The sequence below is a fragment of the Echinops telfairi genome, unplaced genomic scaffold, assembly GCF_000313985.2.
Source record: "Echinops telfairi isolate 266 unplaced genomic scaffold, ASM31398v2 ScPeMD7_7469;HRSCAF=8507_0, whole genome shotgun sequence".
In the NCBI taxonomy this organism is placed as follows: domain Eukaryota; kingdom Metazoa; phylum Chordata; class Mammalia; order Afrosoricida; family Tenrecidae; genus Echinops; species Echinops telfairi.
In genome coordinates, this window is record NW_022111372.1 from 59,081,680 (window position 1) to 59,095,835 (window position 14,156).

Sequence of the window (14,156 nt, forward strand, 5' to 3'; positions counted from 1 at the left end):
GGAGTATACTCAAGTCTGTTCTTTGGCATTCATGGACTTATTTTAATTTTCTTTAGCTTCGGTTAGAATATGCATGTGAGTAGTTGATGTTCTCTTCAGCAATCAGTGTCTGTATGTAGATAATTTGATTCTGTGCATTCAGTCTGGAAAGGTTCATGTGTACAAGCATAGTTACTCTTTATGTTGTTGAAAAATGGTATTTACAACGATTAAGTCATTGGTCTTTCAAAACGTTATCATGAAATCTCCAGCATTATTTCTATCATTAAGGCCATAGTATTTCCCAACTATTAATCCTTGTTCTTTGCTTTACACTTTCACATTCTAATTACCAGTAATGCTAAGTGCATCACGATTGCATGTTTGATCAATTTTAGACCACAGAATATGGTAAAAAAAAAAATCTCAATTTCTTCTTCTTTAGCATTAGTTGCTAGTGTGAAACGTTGAATAATAATCAAATTAACTGGTCTTCTTGGAGGCATTTGGATATTAAACTATCACTGACATCACAGTATTTCAAAATAGAGCTTGAGTTGTTCTTTCACACTGAAAAAACAAAGAAGGCTGCCTCCTGAAAGTTTAGCCGGACTCAAAGCAAATTCACTGACACCAAGTCAGTCCTGACTCATAGTCACCCAAGAGGGCTGAACAGAGCTGCTTTCTATGGTTCCTGAGGCTGTGACTCTTTGGGGAGTGGAAAGTCTCATCTTTCTTCTGTGAAGTGGCTGGTGGTTTCTACAGTAAACCTTAATGATGTTGACAGAGTAAAACTTTCAGGACCTTTTGCTAAGGAGGCATGACACAAAATGAGAAGAAACAGCTGCAACTCCCCATTCAAAATCAGAATTTGGAGTGTATAAAACATGAGTCAAGGAAAATTGGAAGTCATTAAATTGAAATAGAACACTTGAAGATCGATATCCTAGACATTAGTGAGCTGAAATGGACTGGCATTGGCCATTGTGAATCAATCACCCCATCTACTCTGCTAACAATGGCAAATTGATGAGGAATGGAAAATTGAGTCTTCCCTCTGGGTTGTTCCAGAGTATGAAATACAATAGAGTCCTATTTCTTCCTAAGTCAGTTTAAGTTGTATTTTCTTCATTCACTGATTTAAAAAATCCTTATCAATATTCCCTGTATGTTTTTATTACTTATTACGCAGAACCAAACTAATTACACACAAAGCAACCCTCTAAACTTTGCCTTAAAGCTGGATTGAACATGAATTGTGCTTTTGCAAGTTACATTTGAATGTCTCCACCTCTAAAGTCCTTCAAAACTGCAGCTCCCTCTGAGATGCTGACCACCAAATAGCAAGTCTCAGATGCTTTAACACACCAGCTCACTCAATGGCGTCTAGGATCTTTCAAGGGCAAACATATGAACTACAAATACCTGCTCATCTGTTCTTGTACAATCTACTAGAGCCAAATAAATGTCAAGGCACTTGAATTCTACTCTCCCCAACACTAGTCCCTCCATCACTTAATGTAGAGTCCTGGTAAGTTTTCACCATATCTCAAATCAAATGAAAAATGTTACATGCAACACAGAAGAGCCTCAAATCACAAATCACATCCTTTGGATGAAACGTAAATCTACAAAGGGTTAGTTTCAGACTGAGAAACATGTTTCCCTCTTTTTTCTTCACCCCCCCACCTCCCCCAAATGAACTTGGAGGATATAGTTATTATATATTCATAACTCTCTAAGTTGGGGTTTCTAAAAGTTGTTTTTGAATGACAACTGGATATAATTCTTTAGAAGAGTTTCTCCAACAGAACAAATACCACTCGACCCCAGAGGAATTGCAGCGCTAATCCATCACTTACATGACAAGTACTCACTGTGAAAATAATGTCCTGGACCGAACAATGAACTTGAACACATATTCCAAAGCTTTCAGAGTTCTAAGGATAGGCTCACATTGCTCTCCTCTGCTGGAGGTATCCAAGTATGTCTTCAGAACTGTCATCAGCTTCCTGAATCAAGGATTATATTTTCAGAATGCATCCCTTCCCATCCCACAGCACAGCAATTCATTATCTAATTAGCACTCAAAGGTTAAAAATGGTAGAATAGTCAAGCTCACTCAATTCTTTGCAAGCATAAAAAATAGCTTTGTTTAAAATGTCTATTTATTACAGAGAGTGAATCAGTATTCACTGTCCCTAAAACATCAATAAAGAAAAACCTAATGAGGGGGAACATATTTTGATCAGGAAAACTTAACATCATCAGAATATAAGTGGGAATAATGGTGACAAAGACCTTTCTCGTCTTTTCTTCCTACAGAAAATGGTCTTATAATATCATGGACCTTCCTTCTTCATAAAATTTCCATGTCTATTCCTGCCATCAGAAATTCAAATTATTTGGCCAGATTTTTTTAATCCCATCATCCACTGCCCCATGAGCCTTTTCAGCATCCTTGTCCAGCCTGACTGCTAGGAACACCTGAGGAAGACTGAGCTACTCGTCATGAGTAGTCCCTTCCCCCTCGCCTTGGAATCCCAGTGCCCACACAAGTAGCTGCTCAACAAAGGAGAGTTGAATAAATCAATGATTGAGTAGATAAATGGACACCTCCAAGCATTTCTGTCACTATGCTATTGATCCAAACCTGTGGGCTTATACATTTTTATTGGTATTCAAATAACCTAGGCATGCTTGCAGTGGATTGAGTAAATCAGAAAAGGAAGAATTCATACCAGCTGTTTACCAAAAGAGGACTCTCATGTTTCCTTGTGCCCTAGCCATCCTGTAGGAATATCCCCACCACCCCCTGTCTTAGAGTCGACTCAGACTCATAACAACCTTAGATAGACTTTCTGAGACTGTCAATCTTTAAGGAAACAGACAGCCTCTTCTTCCTCCCTCAGAGAAGCTGGTGAGTTTGAAGCAGGGCTCCTTGGCAGGATTAGAAGAGGTGACTCAGTAATCCCCATGCGTACAGTGACTTACTTGTAAGCCAGGGTAGCACTGAAATGCTGCTGGATGTAAGCCTCCAGTACTGTGTTGAAATGCTGGAATTTCCGGTCAGCAATGAGTCCTATGATGTAGATCTGAGGAAGACACAAGGACATGATATTCTCAAGGCACACCTAGGAGAAGAAGCTCTATTTGCATGACATAACTGAACCTCTATCAATATATATTTTTTTATTTCTCACCCATTTGTCCAGGAGTTAGCTTGCCACAGGGCACTAAAACATGAAAAACTCTCATGGTCAATGAGTTTGAGAAATCCTAGATAACCATCGTTAAACTGCTTTCTTTATTGGGGACTTTTCTGAGTCTTAAATATACGTATATGCATCATGAATCTCTAAGAGCATCTGGCAATGGATAGCACCTCCTCAGTACCTACATTAATACTTATACTGAAAGTACCATGGGCTGCCAAGAGAACAAATGGATCTGTCTTGGAAGAAGTACAGCCAGAATGCTCCTTAGAGGCAAGGATGGTGAGACTTCATCTCAAACACTTTTCATATGTTGTTAAGAGAGACCAGTCCTCGGAGAAGGGGATCATGCTTGGTAAAGTGGCAGGGCAGAAAAAAAGAGGAAGAGACCACTGATGAGATGGATTGACACCGTGGCTGCAACACTGGGCTCAGGCCTAAAAACAATGGAGAGGATGGGGACCAGTTCTGCTGTGCATGGGGTGTCTAAGAGTGGGAACTTAATGCATGGCACCGCATGACAACAACAACACTTACACAAGCAGCTGCCCCACAAATGTCAGCAGCACAGATAGATGGTTGAAGGAACAAAGTTATTTCATCAAAGTATCATTTTTTTTCTGGAAACCCTTTCTATCAGGGCTAGCATTGCACCCGCGGGGTCCTCTTGGGAAGCACTGGGCTAAAGAGGGATGGTTGTCCCCCAAGCACCCTCTGTGAAAATGAAAAGGCCCTTGGCATGGGTTAAAAGGGTTGGGACCAGTAATACTTGGATATCGAGGTTACTTGGTGGGGGGGGTAGGTAGAGAGGATTAAATAGGTTTTATAACTATTTATTATTAATTGGGTAGAGGTTTATAGAGCAGATCATCCGCTTTACATTCAACAATCCATACACATTTCGTTTCATCCCATTCACTGTAATCTCTTCAAGGTAATGTTACTTATTCCACTGCCTCCCTCTGTTTCCTCTTTTCATTCTCCCCACTTTCTTAACCCTCCCAAATGTTGTCCTTAGGTAAATGCTGCCCTTTGAGCATCAAAGGGTTGTTATTGTTTGCCTTATAGACCTGTCTATTGTTTGGATGAAAATTGAGCCTTGGGGGTAAGTTCAGGTCTCAACTTGAAGGGTGACTAAGGACCACATTCTGGGTGGTTCACCAACCTCTATCCAATCCATAAGTCTGATCTCTTTTATGACTTTGAATTTGGTTCCACATTTTTCTCCTACTCTACCCATGAATTTCTAATGTGATCCCTTTTTAAAGCAGCTGGTAGGGGTAGCAGGGCACCATCTAGTCTTCCTGGTCTCAGAGTCATGGAGACTGATGTTCATTAGTCCACTGGGCCAAGTGTTTCCATGTGTCTTCTCTTTCATCACACGTATCTCCTCTGGATGGAGAGAGACCATTAGTTGCTTCTCAGTTGACTGTTCACAATCTTTTGAGGCCCCGTCACTATTTACCAAAGTAGGATATAGAACATTGTCACAATGCAGATGTATCTTATGTTTGTTTCTGTGTGATCCTAAGAAAACATGAGTTGGGACAGAGAGAGGAGAAGAGACCATTTGAAATTATTGAAGAAAGACGTGAGTGACATTCCACTGTGAACGTTTCTAGGCAGGGAAAATAGAATGGTTATGAGAAGTTGGAGAATATGAGGAAGAAGGAGGTAAAATGGAGAGCTAGGAAATATACTGTGTGCTTCACAACTTTGCCAGAGACTGGCTCCCAAGACCCGTGCAAAGCTGAGGGCATCAATCACAGTCTCCAGCTTTACTGTACTTTCAACAGCACTGACCTGACATCAACAATGAACATTCCCATTTTCACATTTCACTCATGCTTTCAAATGAATATAGACATCAATAAATAAAACAAAGCCATAAATTCTTCATTGGCCTGGCTGGCAAATATCCCACTGCCTCTACAGGAGTTAGGAGATGAAACACAATGACTACGGCTTCTCCGTACTCTCACAGTAGACACATGCTAATGCCCACCAAATGCCCGCCCTCGGTCTTACCAGTGCATCAAAGACAAGGATGTCGTACTCATTGCTTTGAGAATGCTCCATCATGATGTTGAAGAGGGCATCCAGAGTGTCTTGGAGAAACTAGACAAATCACGAAGATCACATTAAGGAAGCATGCAGATGAGGCATACATCCCACTGTGAGGGCTGACCAAGAGAACGAGGGCACACAGCTACTCTCAGGCATGTTCAAGGGATTCGCTGCAGTACAAGCTAGGAGGCCTACTATTAGAAATGAAAATAACCAGGATTGACAACGCTGTAGAGAAATGGTGACACTCCTCGATGGCTATTGGAAGGTAAAGTGGTGCAGCTGTTGTGGAAAACAATTTGGAGGATCCTCGAAATGTCAAACTGTGATGTGAACCCCCAATACCATGCCTATGGACATACCCAAAAGAATGGACAGCAGAGGTGAAGCAGACAGTAAACACCAGTTCATTGTGATACGATTCAAATAGCCGAAAATGGAAACAGCCAAGTACCAATCAACAAACGAATGCAGATCTGTGGTGGGCTGAGACCTGAGTAAATCTATCAGAACAGTGGGCTGAGTGGAACAAGCCAGATACCAAAGAACACATTTTATATAATCTCACATATATGAAAGATCTAAAATCAGCAACTACTTTGAGTCTAAATATGATTAGTGGTTACCAAGGGTTGAAAAGAGGACAGTGAGGGTTTAAATTAAGTTACTAGATGAATAAAGAGGTTCATTACGGTTTTACACATAAGAGCCAGAATTTGAAGCAACCTAACTGTCCATCACCAGAAGAAGGGGGACTACATCGTGATATTTTCTCATTACAGTATACTGCACAGCAGCAAAAAGGCACAACTACTCGGTCATGCAACGATGACACTAAAACTGTCACAGACATTGCATTGTGGAAAATGACAGACACTCCCATGTTCATTTTTTATGATCCATCTGTATAAATTCAGAGGGCCATCCAGAGTGATGGTAATCTGAACGGTGGTTACATTGAGGGAGCAGGCGGTTTCTGACTGGGAAAAGACCCGAGGAAACCTACAAGGCTGAAAATGGTCTTTACCTTGACCTGGTGGTGGGTACATGCGTGTGTACATGTGTAAACATGTATTGCTCTGCTGCACTCTCGAGATAAGGCTATGAACTTATTTTCCTGTCTGCATATTATGGTGGTGTCCTGGTTACAAGTTGGACTGCCACCGGCAAGGCCAACGGTCTCAAACCACCAGCTGCGCTGTGGGTGAAAGAAGGGGTTTTCTACAGCCACAAAAAAATCCGTCTCAGAAAGGCACAGGGCCCGTTCTACCCTGCCTCCACAGGGTCACTAGAATCAGCACTGACTTGATGGCAGTGAGTTTAGTTTGGGTCTGTCTATTATACTGCAATAACAAAGTTGTCGTTGTTGTTGTTGGGGGGTGAGGGAGCAGAATAAGGCAAAGATAAAATAATAGTATTTCTTTCCAGATGATATCCCCGTGCTGCCCCAAAGAAACAGACCTTATAGAAGAGGTTGTCTGGGGAATTCCCCCGCCATTGTTGAAGCAGGTAAGGGGGTCAATATTGCATGTTTAGAGCATCGATCTGGAAAGTCTACCACTGCTTCTCTATGTATGGGCAATTAAATAAACTTCATTCCTCTCCTTCTTAAAGCATGGGTCAATAAACACTACAGTTCCTCCAAATACAGAACTACCCTGGAAAGCCATTAATCCCAGAGTTTCTGCTGTACCGGGCTCATGATGGGACAAGAGCAGCAGGACTGCTGGGAAGCACTTGTCCAAGTGCGTGCTGCCGCCGAGAGGGCGTCTTTCATCAGCCCTGCCTAAGGCGCTTCACCTTCTCCACCGCCACAAGGGCACAGCACTGCGCCTGCCGTCTGCTTTGCTTTCTGAGCCTTTCACTTAAAATGGGAGCCTGATGTCTTCCCCTTTCTCGCCTTTAATACATGCTGCACTCTGAGCAGAGAAAGCCAAGAATACTTTATTTCAAACAATACCAGGCATAGAGTACTACGATAGCAACATATATCAACAAAAATAGTTTCTCCTTATTGAACTGTATGTTTTTGAGTGATTTAGCTCCGTAATCATGTACTATGCCGTAGAGACTTGCTGAGTAGTCTTTACATAGTATGGCTTACAACGATCCTAACAATCCTAACAGATTGGCAACAGTCATAACAGTGTCACAAAGAGTTTGTGGGGGAAATTCTATTATGTTACAATTCCATTTTCCCCAAAATTTCTTGAAGTCCCCTTATATCATGGCAAGTGGATGAATTTGGAGCCAAACTTAGACTTAACTCTTCCCAGAGACTGACAACGACCATATGTCCCTCACACTCCATGGCACTGAACCCAGTCAGATCCCCAGATTTCCCGACGAGGCTTCCCCATGGAAACCGGCAGGAGCCCTGGGTGTGCGGTGGTTTAAACACTGGGCTGCTAATCAGGAGGTGGGCGAGTCAAGGCCAACAGCCGCTCTACCGAACAAAGATGGGGCTGTCTGCTGCCCTAAGGATTGACAGTCTCAGGAGCCCTATGGAGCGGTTCTATGCTGTCCTCTGGGGCCACTCGGAGTTAGAAAAGACAAGGTGGCAGTGAGCTTTTAATGGCAACTTGTCACAGTGTGACTCACCATCAGAGAAAAGAGTTATGTCCACTCCTTCAACAGTTCATTTCTCCCCAGAAGCCACCAAGCCTCTGTCACTAGAACATGGACATACAAACAAGGAGGCCCCACTGACCTTCACCACTTCTTCTCCGTCCACGATCTTCAATTTCTCTAAATTCTCCTGTAGGAGTTGGGGTTTCATGCGCCATTTCAGTAAACCCAGCAGGCCCACTAAAACCGTCCAGACAAGTAGGGTTACCATTATTGGTCTAAAGGGTTCTGAGCAGAATTTTCCGCGTGCGAGCATACACCCACCCACACCTCCACATGCACTCATATGAGTCCCCCATGGTGCCTTTACCGTTCTGAGTAAGCTTTGTGGAGCACACCAGAGTGGAGATGGAGAACACATCCCGGGAGCTGGCAGAGAGCCCCCCGACACTGCTAGAGCTCCGGCTCAGGGTGGACCCCTTGGTTTCCACGTGGTGTCGATACGAAGGAAGAGTCAGGTAAGAGCTGGCATCCTCCATCTTCTTGCTGTCGCCCTGAAAACGAGGCCCCGCATCAAGGTTACCAGCCCTGGCTTAAACAGGGCTTGCCGCGCTGCAGGATGTGGAGGGTCAAAAGAATCAAAGGAAATCATCAAAGAATACTAAACTGCTGTGGGTAAGTCAGGGCTGTTTTCTCACTCAATAGGAAAGAATCTAAAATTATATTAATGAAAAGCCTCCGTGAGCTTCATTAATGGAAAAAAGAGAGAGTGAGAGAGGAGAAATTGAGGGTTCCCAGACAGACCACTTTCAATCCATCAAGAGTATTTGGAGATCACCACAAATGCCCCTAGCAGGAAAGGGAATCTGTTTACAGAAGTTCACAGCCAACGCAGGACATACAATTAGACGGTCCTGGGAGTTTGACCTGGTTCCACCATCTACAATTGTCATTTTGGCTCTATTCCTTGGCTTTTCTGTGCTTTGTTTCTGTGAAATGATGAACCCACTTAGGTGCTAACCAAAAGTTTGACGGTTCCAGGCCACCAAGAGACACCTTGGAAGAAAAGTCTGGCGGTCTAGTTCTGAAAACGCCGTCGTGACACACCCTAAGGAGCACAGTGGTGCACTGACGTACATCCATGAGGTCGCTGCGAGTGGGAGTCAGCTCAACAGGAACTGGACAGCCTAAGGATAATACTCTGACCTACTCCTGGTGTTTCTCAGGAGAAGTGAAGTGACGCAATACAATACTTCTCGGAGTGACTAGCACACGTCCCTGAGAAGCTGGGATGGAGCACTGGAGATGACATGTACTGAGCCCTGACTCTGCAGCAGAAGCTGCACTGCCCTTAGTTCATCTCAGATGAGCTTCAGCACAACCGTATGACTGTGCCACCACCTGTTGACAGATGAGGAAAGGGGGACTTCCAGCGGCTGTCTAAATGATAAGCTGAGTGCAACTGGGCCTCTGCCCTCGAGCAAGTCACAATTGGGTGGGGGAAATGGCTTTCAAGCCAAGCACTGTCTCACGGAGTAATAAAGGAGAAAACAAGAGAGTATGCCAAAGAAAGAGGGGTTTTCCAGAAAACTCTGAGAAGCTTAGAGAAGACTATCATGTGATGAGACTTAGCGAGTCTGTGTTTTCCACGGGAAACACAGTGGAAAGAGAAATTTTAGCCTATCGGTGGAGGATGCCAAATTCAAGGTGCTGGCCAATTAACCTCGGCCACACACTTGGCCTTCAATCAAATGCTGACAGAAGCCTTCTGTCACTTCACAAAAGTAACCTAAATTTCATGATCTAAAACAATAATAGTAAGGTTGGAGCCCTTCTTTGTACCTGAGGCGTTTTCACGTGGGACATGTCATGACCGCTCAGAAAACGGAGAGTCCGGCATACACACCATTCAGATGGTAAGGAGCAGGAAGAGCTGAACTGCACATGCTAACATTTCTCATTAATCGATCGAGGCAGCTCTCAAATCTTTCTTGCTGGTCTTCTACATAACCCAGCGAGTCTTTGGAGTCTACCACCCATTCCCTATGGAATAACAACTTTTGCCATTTATCCAGGGTTTACATGTGCCTTCTCCTACAGTCCTTACAAGTCTCCAAGAAGGACTCATTCATGAGCACACAGAGCGTTACCCAAAGCCACACAGCTGGTAAGTAGTGCGATGAGGGCTTAAGCCCTTTTAGGTAAGATTTTGGGGCTCCAGCTGTGAACCATGGGGTCCTTGGATGGTGTAAGTGGTCAACAAGCTCAGCTGCTAAACAGAAGTTGGGAGACTTGAGCCCACCCAGAGGTGCCTTGGAAAAAGGACCTGGTAATCCACTTCTGAAAAACCAGTCCTTGGAAACTCTAAGGAGCACAGTTCTACTCAGCTGCCCATGCGGTCACCGTGAGTTGGCATCTAGTCAACTGCAAGTGGTTCACTGGGCTGCTAACCCTAACAATCCGGTCATCACCCCTCACTTCCCATGCTGCCCTCCCTACAGAGGGCACTAGTTCCAGCTCATCGCACCTTGAGAACGACCAGGTCATGGCATCCGTCGTGCAGAGTGGTTCCATCTTCCTTCATCAACTTCACATAGGACATGGCAAAGTTCTTCTCTCCTTTATCCTTAGCTGGAAACAACAAGGTGAGGTCAGGAAAGAGAATGGTCCATGGGCCACCAACCTCACCTCTCCTTCTCCATTAAGGCCAGCGGTTCTCAACCTATGGGTTGAGACCCCTTTGGGAGTTGAACAACCCTTTCACGGGGGTCACCCAATTCATAACAGCAGCATAATTACAGCAACGAAAATAATTTTGTGGTTGGGGAGTCACCACCACAGGAGGAACTGTATGAAAGGGTGGCAGCAGTAGGAAGGTTGAGAACCACTGCCCTGGGTGCTGGTGCGCTGGGTACTCACATTCCTGCGATGATCGATGTCGAAACATGAACCGCAGATGGATCCTCTGCATGTCCTCAATAGGGACTGCCACCTCAACAGACAGAAACCAGCACTCAGAAGACAGTGGGTTAAGGGGCCCTTCCCACCCCCACCCTAGCCCCCCAAAGACAACCTGGCCGTTTAACTGAGAGCACCGCACACTGATTTATTACCCATCCATCAGGTCTGATGAGCTGTAAATAAATTACATAAGAACTAGCAATGAAGAGAAAATAAAGCACCAAATGTAATCCATTTGGCAAATTGCATCCCCAGCCAATGAAAAGAGGTCTGTAAATTATAGGGAGGAAAAATGAATCTCCCCAAATTGATATAAAAGTCACATAACTTAAGCACCAAATTTGAATCACTGCAAAAGTGCACAATGCACCCTCCACACTCCAGGAGTTTCTGGCATTTCAGCAGGGCTTAGCAAATTAGGAATGGGCATTAGGGGGATTGCTAGCGGACTTTCGTTTATGCAAATTAATATAAATGCTTTAATTCAATCATATTTGGAAAAATCCTAGGGCTCATTCCCATCCTTGGATGGACATATATCCGGATGCTTCTATTTCTGAAGATACTGAGCAAAGACCATCTTTGCCCCCCCAGCACAGGTGTCTGGTGAGTGGACTCCTGGCACCCCTGATGGAGATGCATTAGAACTGACCCTGCAACGGCCCTCCCTCCCAGAGCTTCACAGCTTTCTCCATGCTGTGTAAGTCTGGTCAACACAGGGAGGCTTCGCTATCTGCATGGAAAGCATTCTGATTTTAAAAGGGTGCAAATTTACAGATGTCCGGATGAGTATAAAAAAATCAAACAGATGTATACTTTGAGGCACTTTCTAGGGGGTCTTAATGTGTGTTCAGACAGAGCAAAAGAGCTAAGAACCTTGTGGGCAACTGCAGTCCAATTTCACTGCATACTGAATGGTTATGATGAGCTACAATTATGTGAAGCACCGGCCACACTATTGTAAGGCAGTCCCTGCTTGTGGGCCATGTGGAGGTGACACATAGCAGCCAGATGACAAAGGCTAAAAGAATACGAAGAAGAGAAAACCAGCCCAGTCCAATGACTTTCTGAGGCCAAAGTTGGACAAGTCGCTATCGGGATGGATATGACCAGGTAAGAACCACTGAGACTTAGATTGCCATCACTGGCAATGAAGTCATGTGTATTCCTGACGTTTGGGGTCAGAGAACAAGGTGAGTGAAGCATTCTACTAATTACACAGCAGAGCTATTTGAATCTGGGGTCCTTCCTGTGCTGTTCACACAATTGATTCCAAATTTGCTTTCTTCTTCCTGTGCAAGAGATTCCCATCTGCTTACTGTGATAATCAACAGATGTGGATATTGGAGTTAATGCCACTTCCACCTGCGGCACCTTCACAACAGGGCCCACAACATTAGGTGGCATTTTTGAGCCTCACATGGGCTCCCAAACTCCTCCAGTCTTCCCTGATGAACAGGATGGCACAGCTCAGTGGGCTGGGCACCACTCAGACAATTGTGTGACAGCTGCACATTAACGAGGTTCCAGACCAGTGAAAGCTGGTCAAGAGTGTCATGGTGCTCACCCACTAGGATACCATGTTCACCACCTAGCACACCCCTGGGTCCCTGCCAGGGATCATTCAGATCCAGGCATGAGCTTCTGAAGCCCCTTAGCCTTGATGGATGGCATGTGGTGCTGTGATTCAAAGGGCGAGCAGTTCTTTCTGTCATTCTAAATCACTCCCAGAAGTATGTCTATCATTGACCCCAAAACTAAACTGGACACTTCACACAGTAAATCATCATGTATTCTTCAATGTTGTCCACAGTCACATCCATTCATCAAACCTCTGCCCCAAATCCTGCTGAGATTGTTGTTGTTATTGCTAGGTGCCATTCAGTCAGTTCCAACCCACAGAGACCCAGTGCACAACAGAACCACTGAACACTGAGCATCCTCACAATTGTGCCCAGGTTTGAGCTCATTGTTGCAGCTCATTGTGTCAACCCATCTCCTTGAGGGCCTTCCTCTTTTTAACTACCCCTTACTTTACCAACATGATGTCCTTCTTCAGGGACTGGTCTCTCCTGATAACATGTTCAAAGTATGCAAGACTAAGCCTCGTCCTCCTTGCTTCTAAGTACTGATAGTAGAACAAGGGATTTTCAAAACACACCCAACAGGATCGTAGCCCTGGGACGTGACGCCGGGACTAAAGGGAAAGCTGCACTGTGGTTCATGAGGCTTGGGAAACCCTCTCTTCTTTTTACAGATGCATAGCCTATGTGCAGCCGAGCGGATCTGAGAGTGTGTAATCAAGAGGCTTTTTGACTTTGTTCTCAAACTTCTCAGTATTTCTCTAATTTATTTTTCTAGGGAACATTACTTTACAGTAGCATCCCTTAATTCATATTCCACAGAGCATCCTTTTGAGGGCTGTGGTAGTTAGATGATTTTATGACCACTAGACCCTCCTGGCTAGGAGTGGAGTCAAACCCGTCAGTCAGGTCACAGCCTGATGCTGTCTCCTTGTGGGTGTGGCCTTCTCATAAGGAGGAGCCTGGGAACCTCCTTCTCTCTCTCCTCCTTCATCTTCCTGCCTCCTGAGACTCACTGACCCTGATCACTGCCAGAGCTCTGTCATGTTTCCACCAACCTTGGACCCACTCAACTCTACCACCCTGTGATGTTCCTGCATTCTGCATCATTGCATGTGGCTATGTGACTCTGAAGAGGGACTTAGGGACTAGTATTGGACTTATGGACTTGAGTTGGACTGGGCTGGGATGCTTTCTTGATAATTATTTCTTGATTTAAAGTTCTTTCTTATACATCTATGAGTGTCACTGGATTTGTGACACTCTACTCAACTCGGCCTAACACAGGGACACACTGCATAATAAAAATATTGAGAGAGACCCAGCATCCAATATTTGGAAGGAGCCCTGGTGGCATAATGGGTTACACCTTGGGCTGCTAACCATAAGGTCAGCGGTTCTAACCCAGTAGCCGCTCTCAGGGATGCACAGACAGCTATTTGCTCCCATAAAGATCTAAAAGCCATGGAAACCATATATAAAGTCACTGTGTGTCTAAATCAACTCGATGACAGTGGGTACATCTACCCCAGGGGACATTGGTAGTTCAGTGGTAGCAGTCTTGCCTCCGATGAAAGAGACCCAGCTTGAGTGTCCACCAAAGGACCTCACACACAGTCACCATCTATCTGTTTGTGAGTGGAGGTTTGCAAGCTGCTATAATGCTAAACAAGCTTGGGCAGAGCTTCCAAACTAGGAAGAAAAGTCCTGGAGGTCTACTTCTGAAAGTCAGTGGAAACTCTGTGGTCTAGAGTCAACATTCCCATTGTACAAGAGGGCACCA

General features: G+C 44.5%; 1 protein-coding gene across 1 annotated transcript in view; it reads right to left on the minus strand.

Moving 5' to 3' along the window:
* Nucleotides 1-14,156, minus strand: part of DOCK2 (dedicator of cytokinesis 2) — a 526,484-nt gene that overhangs the window by 449,910 nt on the left and 62,418 nt on the right. The window contains exons 16-22 of the mRNA XM_004696777.2: nt 10,749-10,821; nt 10,357-10,460; nt 8,200-8,383; nt 7,972-8,069; nt 5,223-5,312; nt 2,974-3,074; nt 1,857-1,991 (exon numbers count right to left, since the gene is read on the minus strand). Coding sequence (XP_004696834.2) covers nt 1,857-1,991; nt 2,974-3,074; nt 5,223-5,312; nt 7,972-8,069; nt 8,200-8,383; nt 10,357-10,460; nt 10,749-10,821 — 785 coding nt within the window. The remainder of the gene's footprint in view (nt 1-1,856; nt 1,992-2,973; nt 3,075-5,222; nt 5,313-7,971; nt 8,070-8,199; nt 8,384-10,356; nt 10,461-10,748; nt 10,822-14,156) is intronic.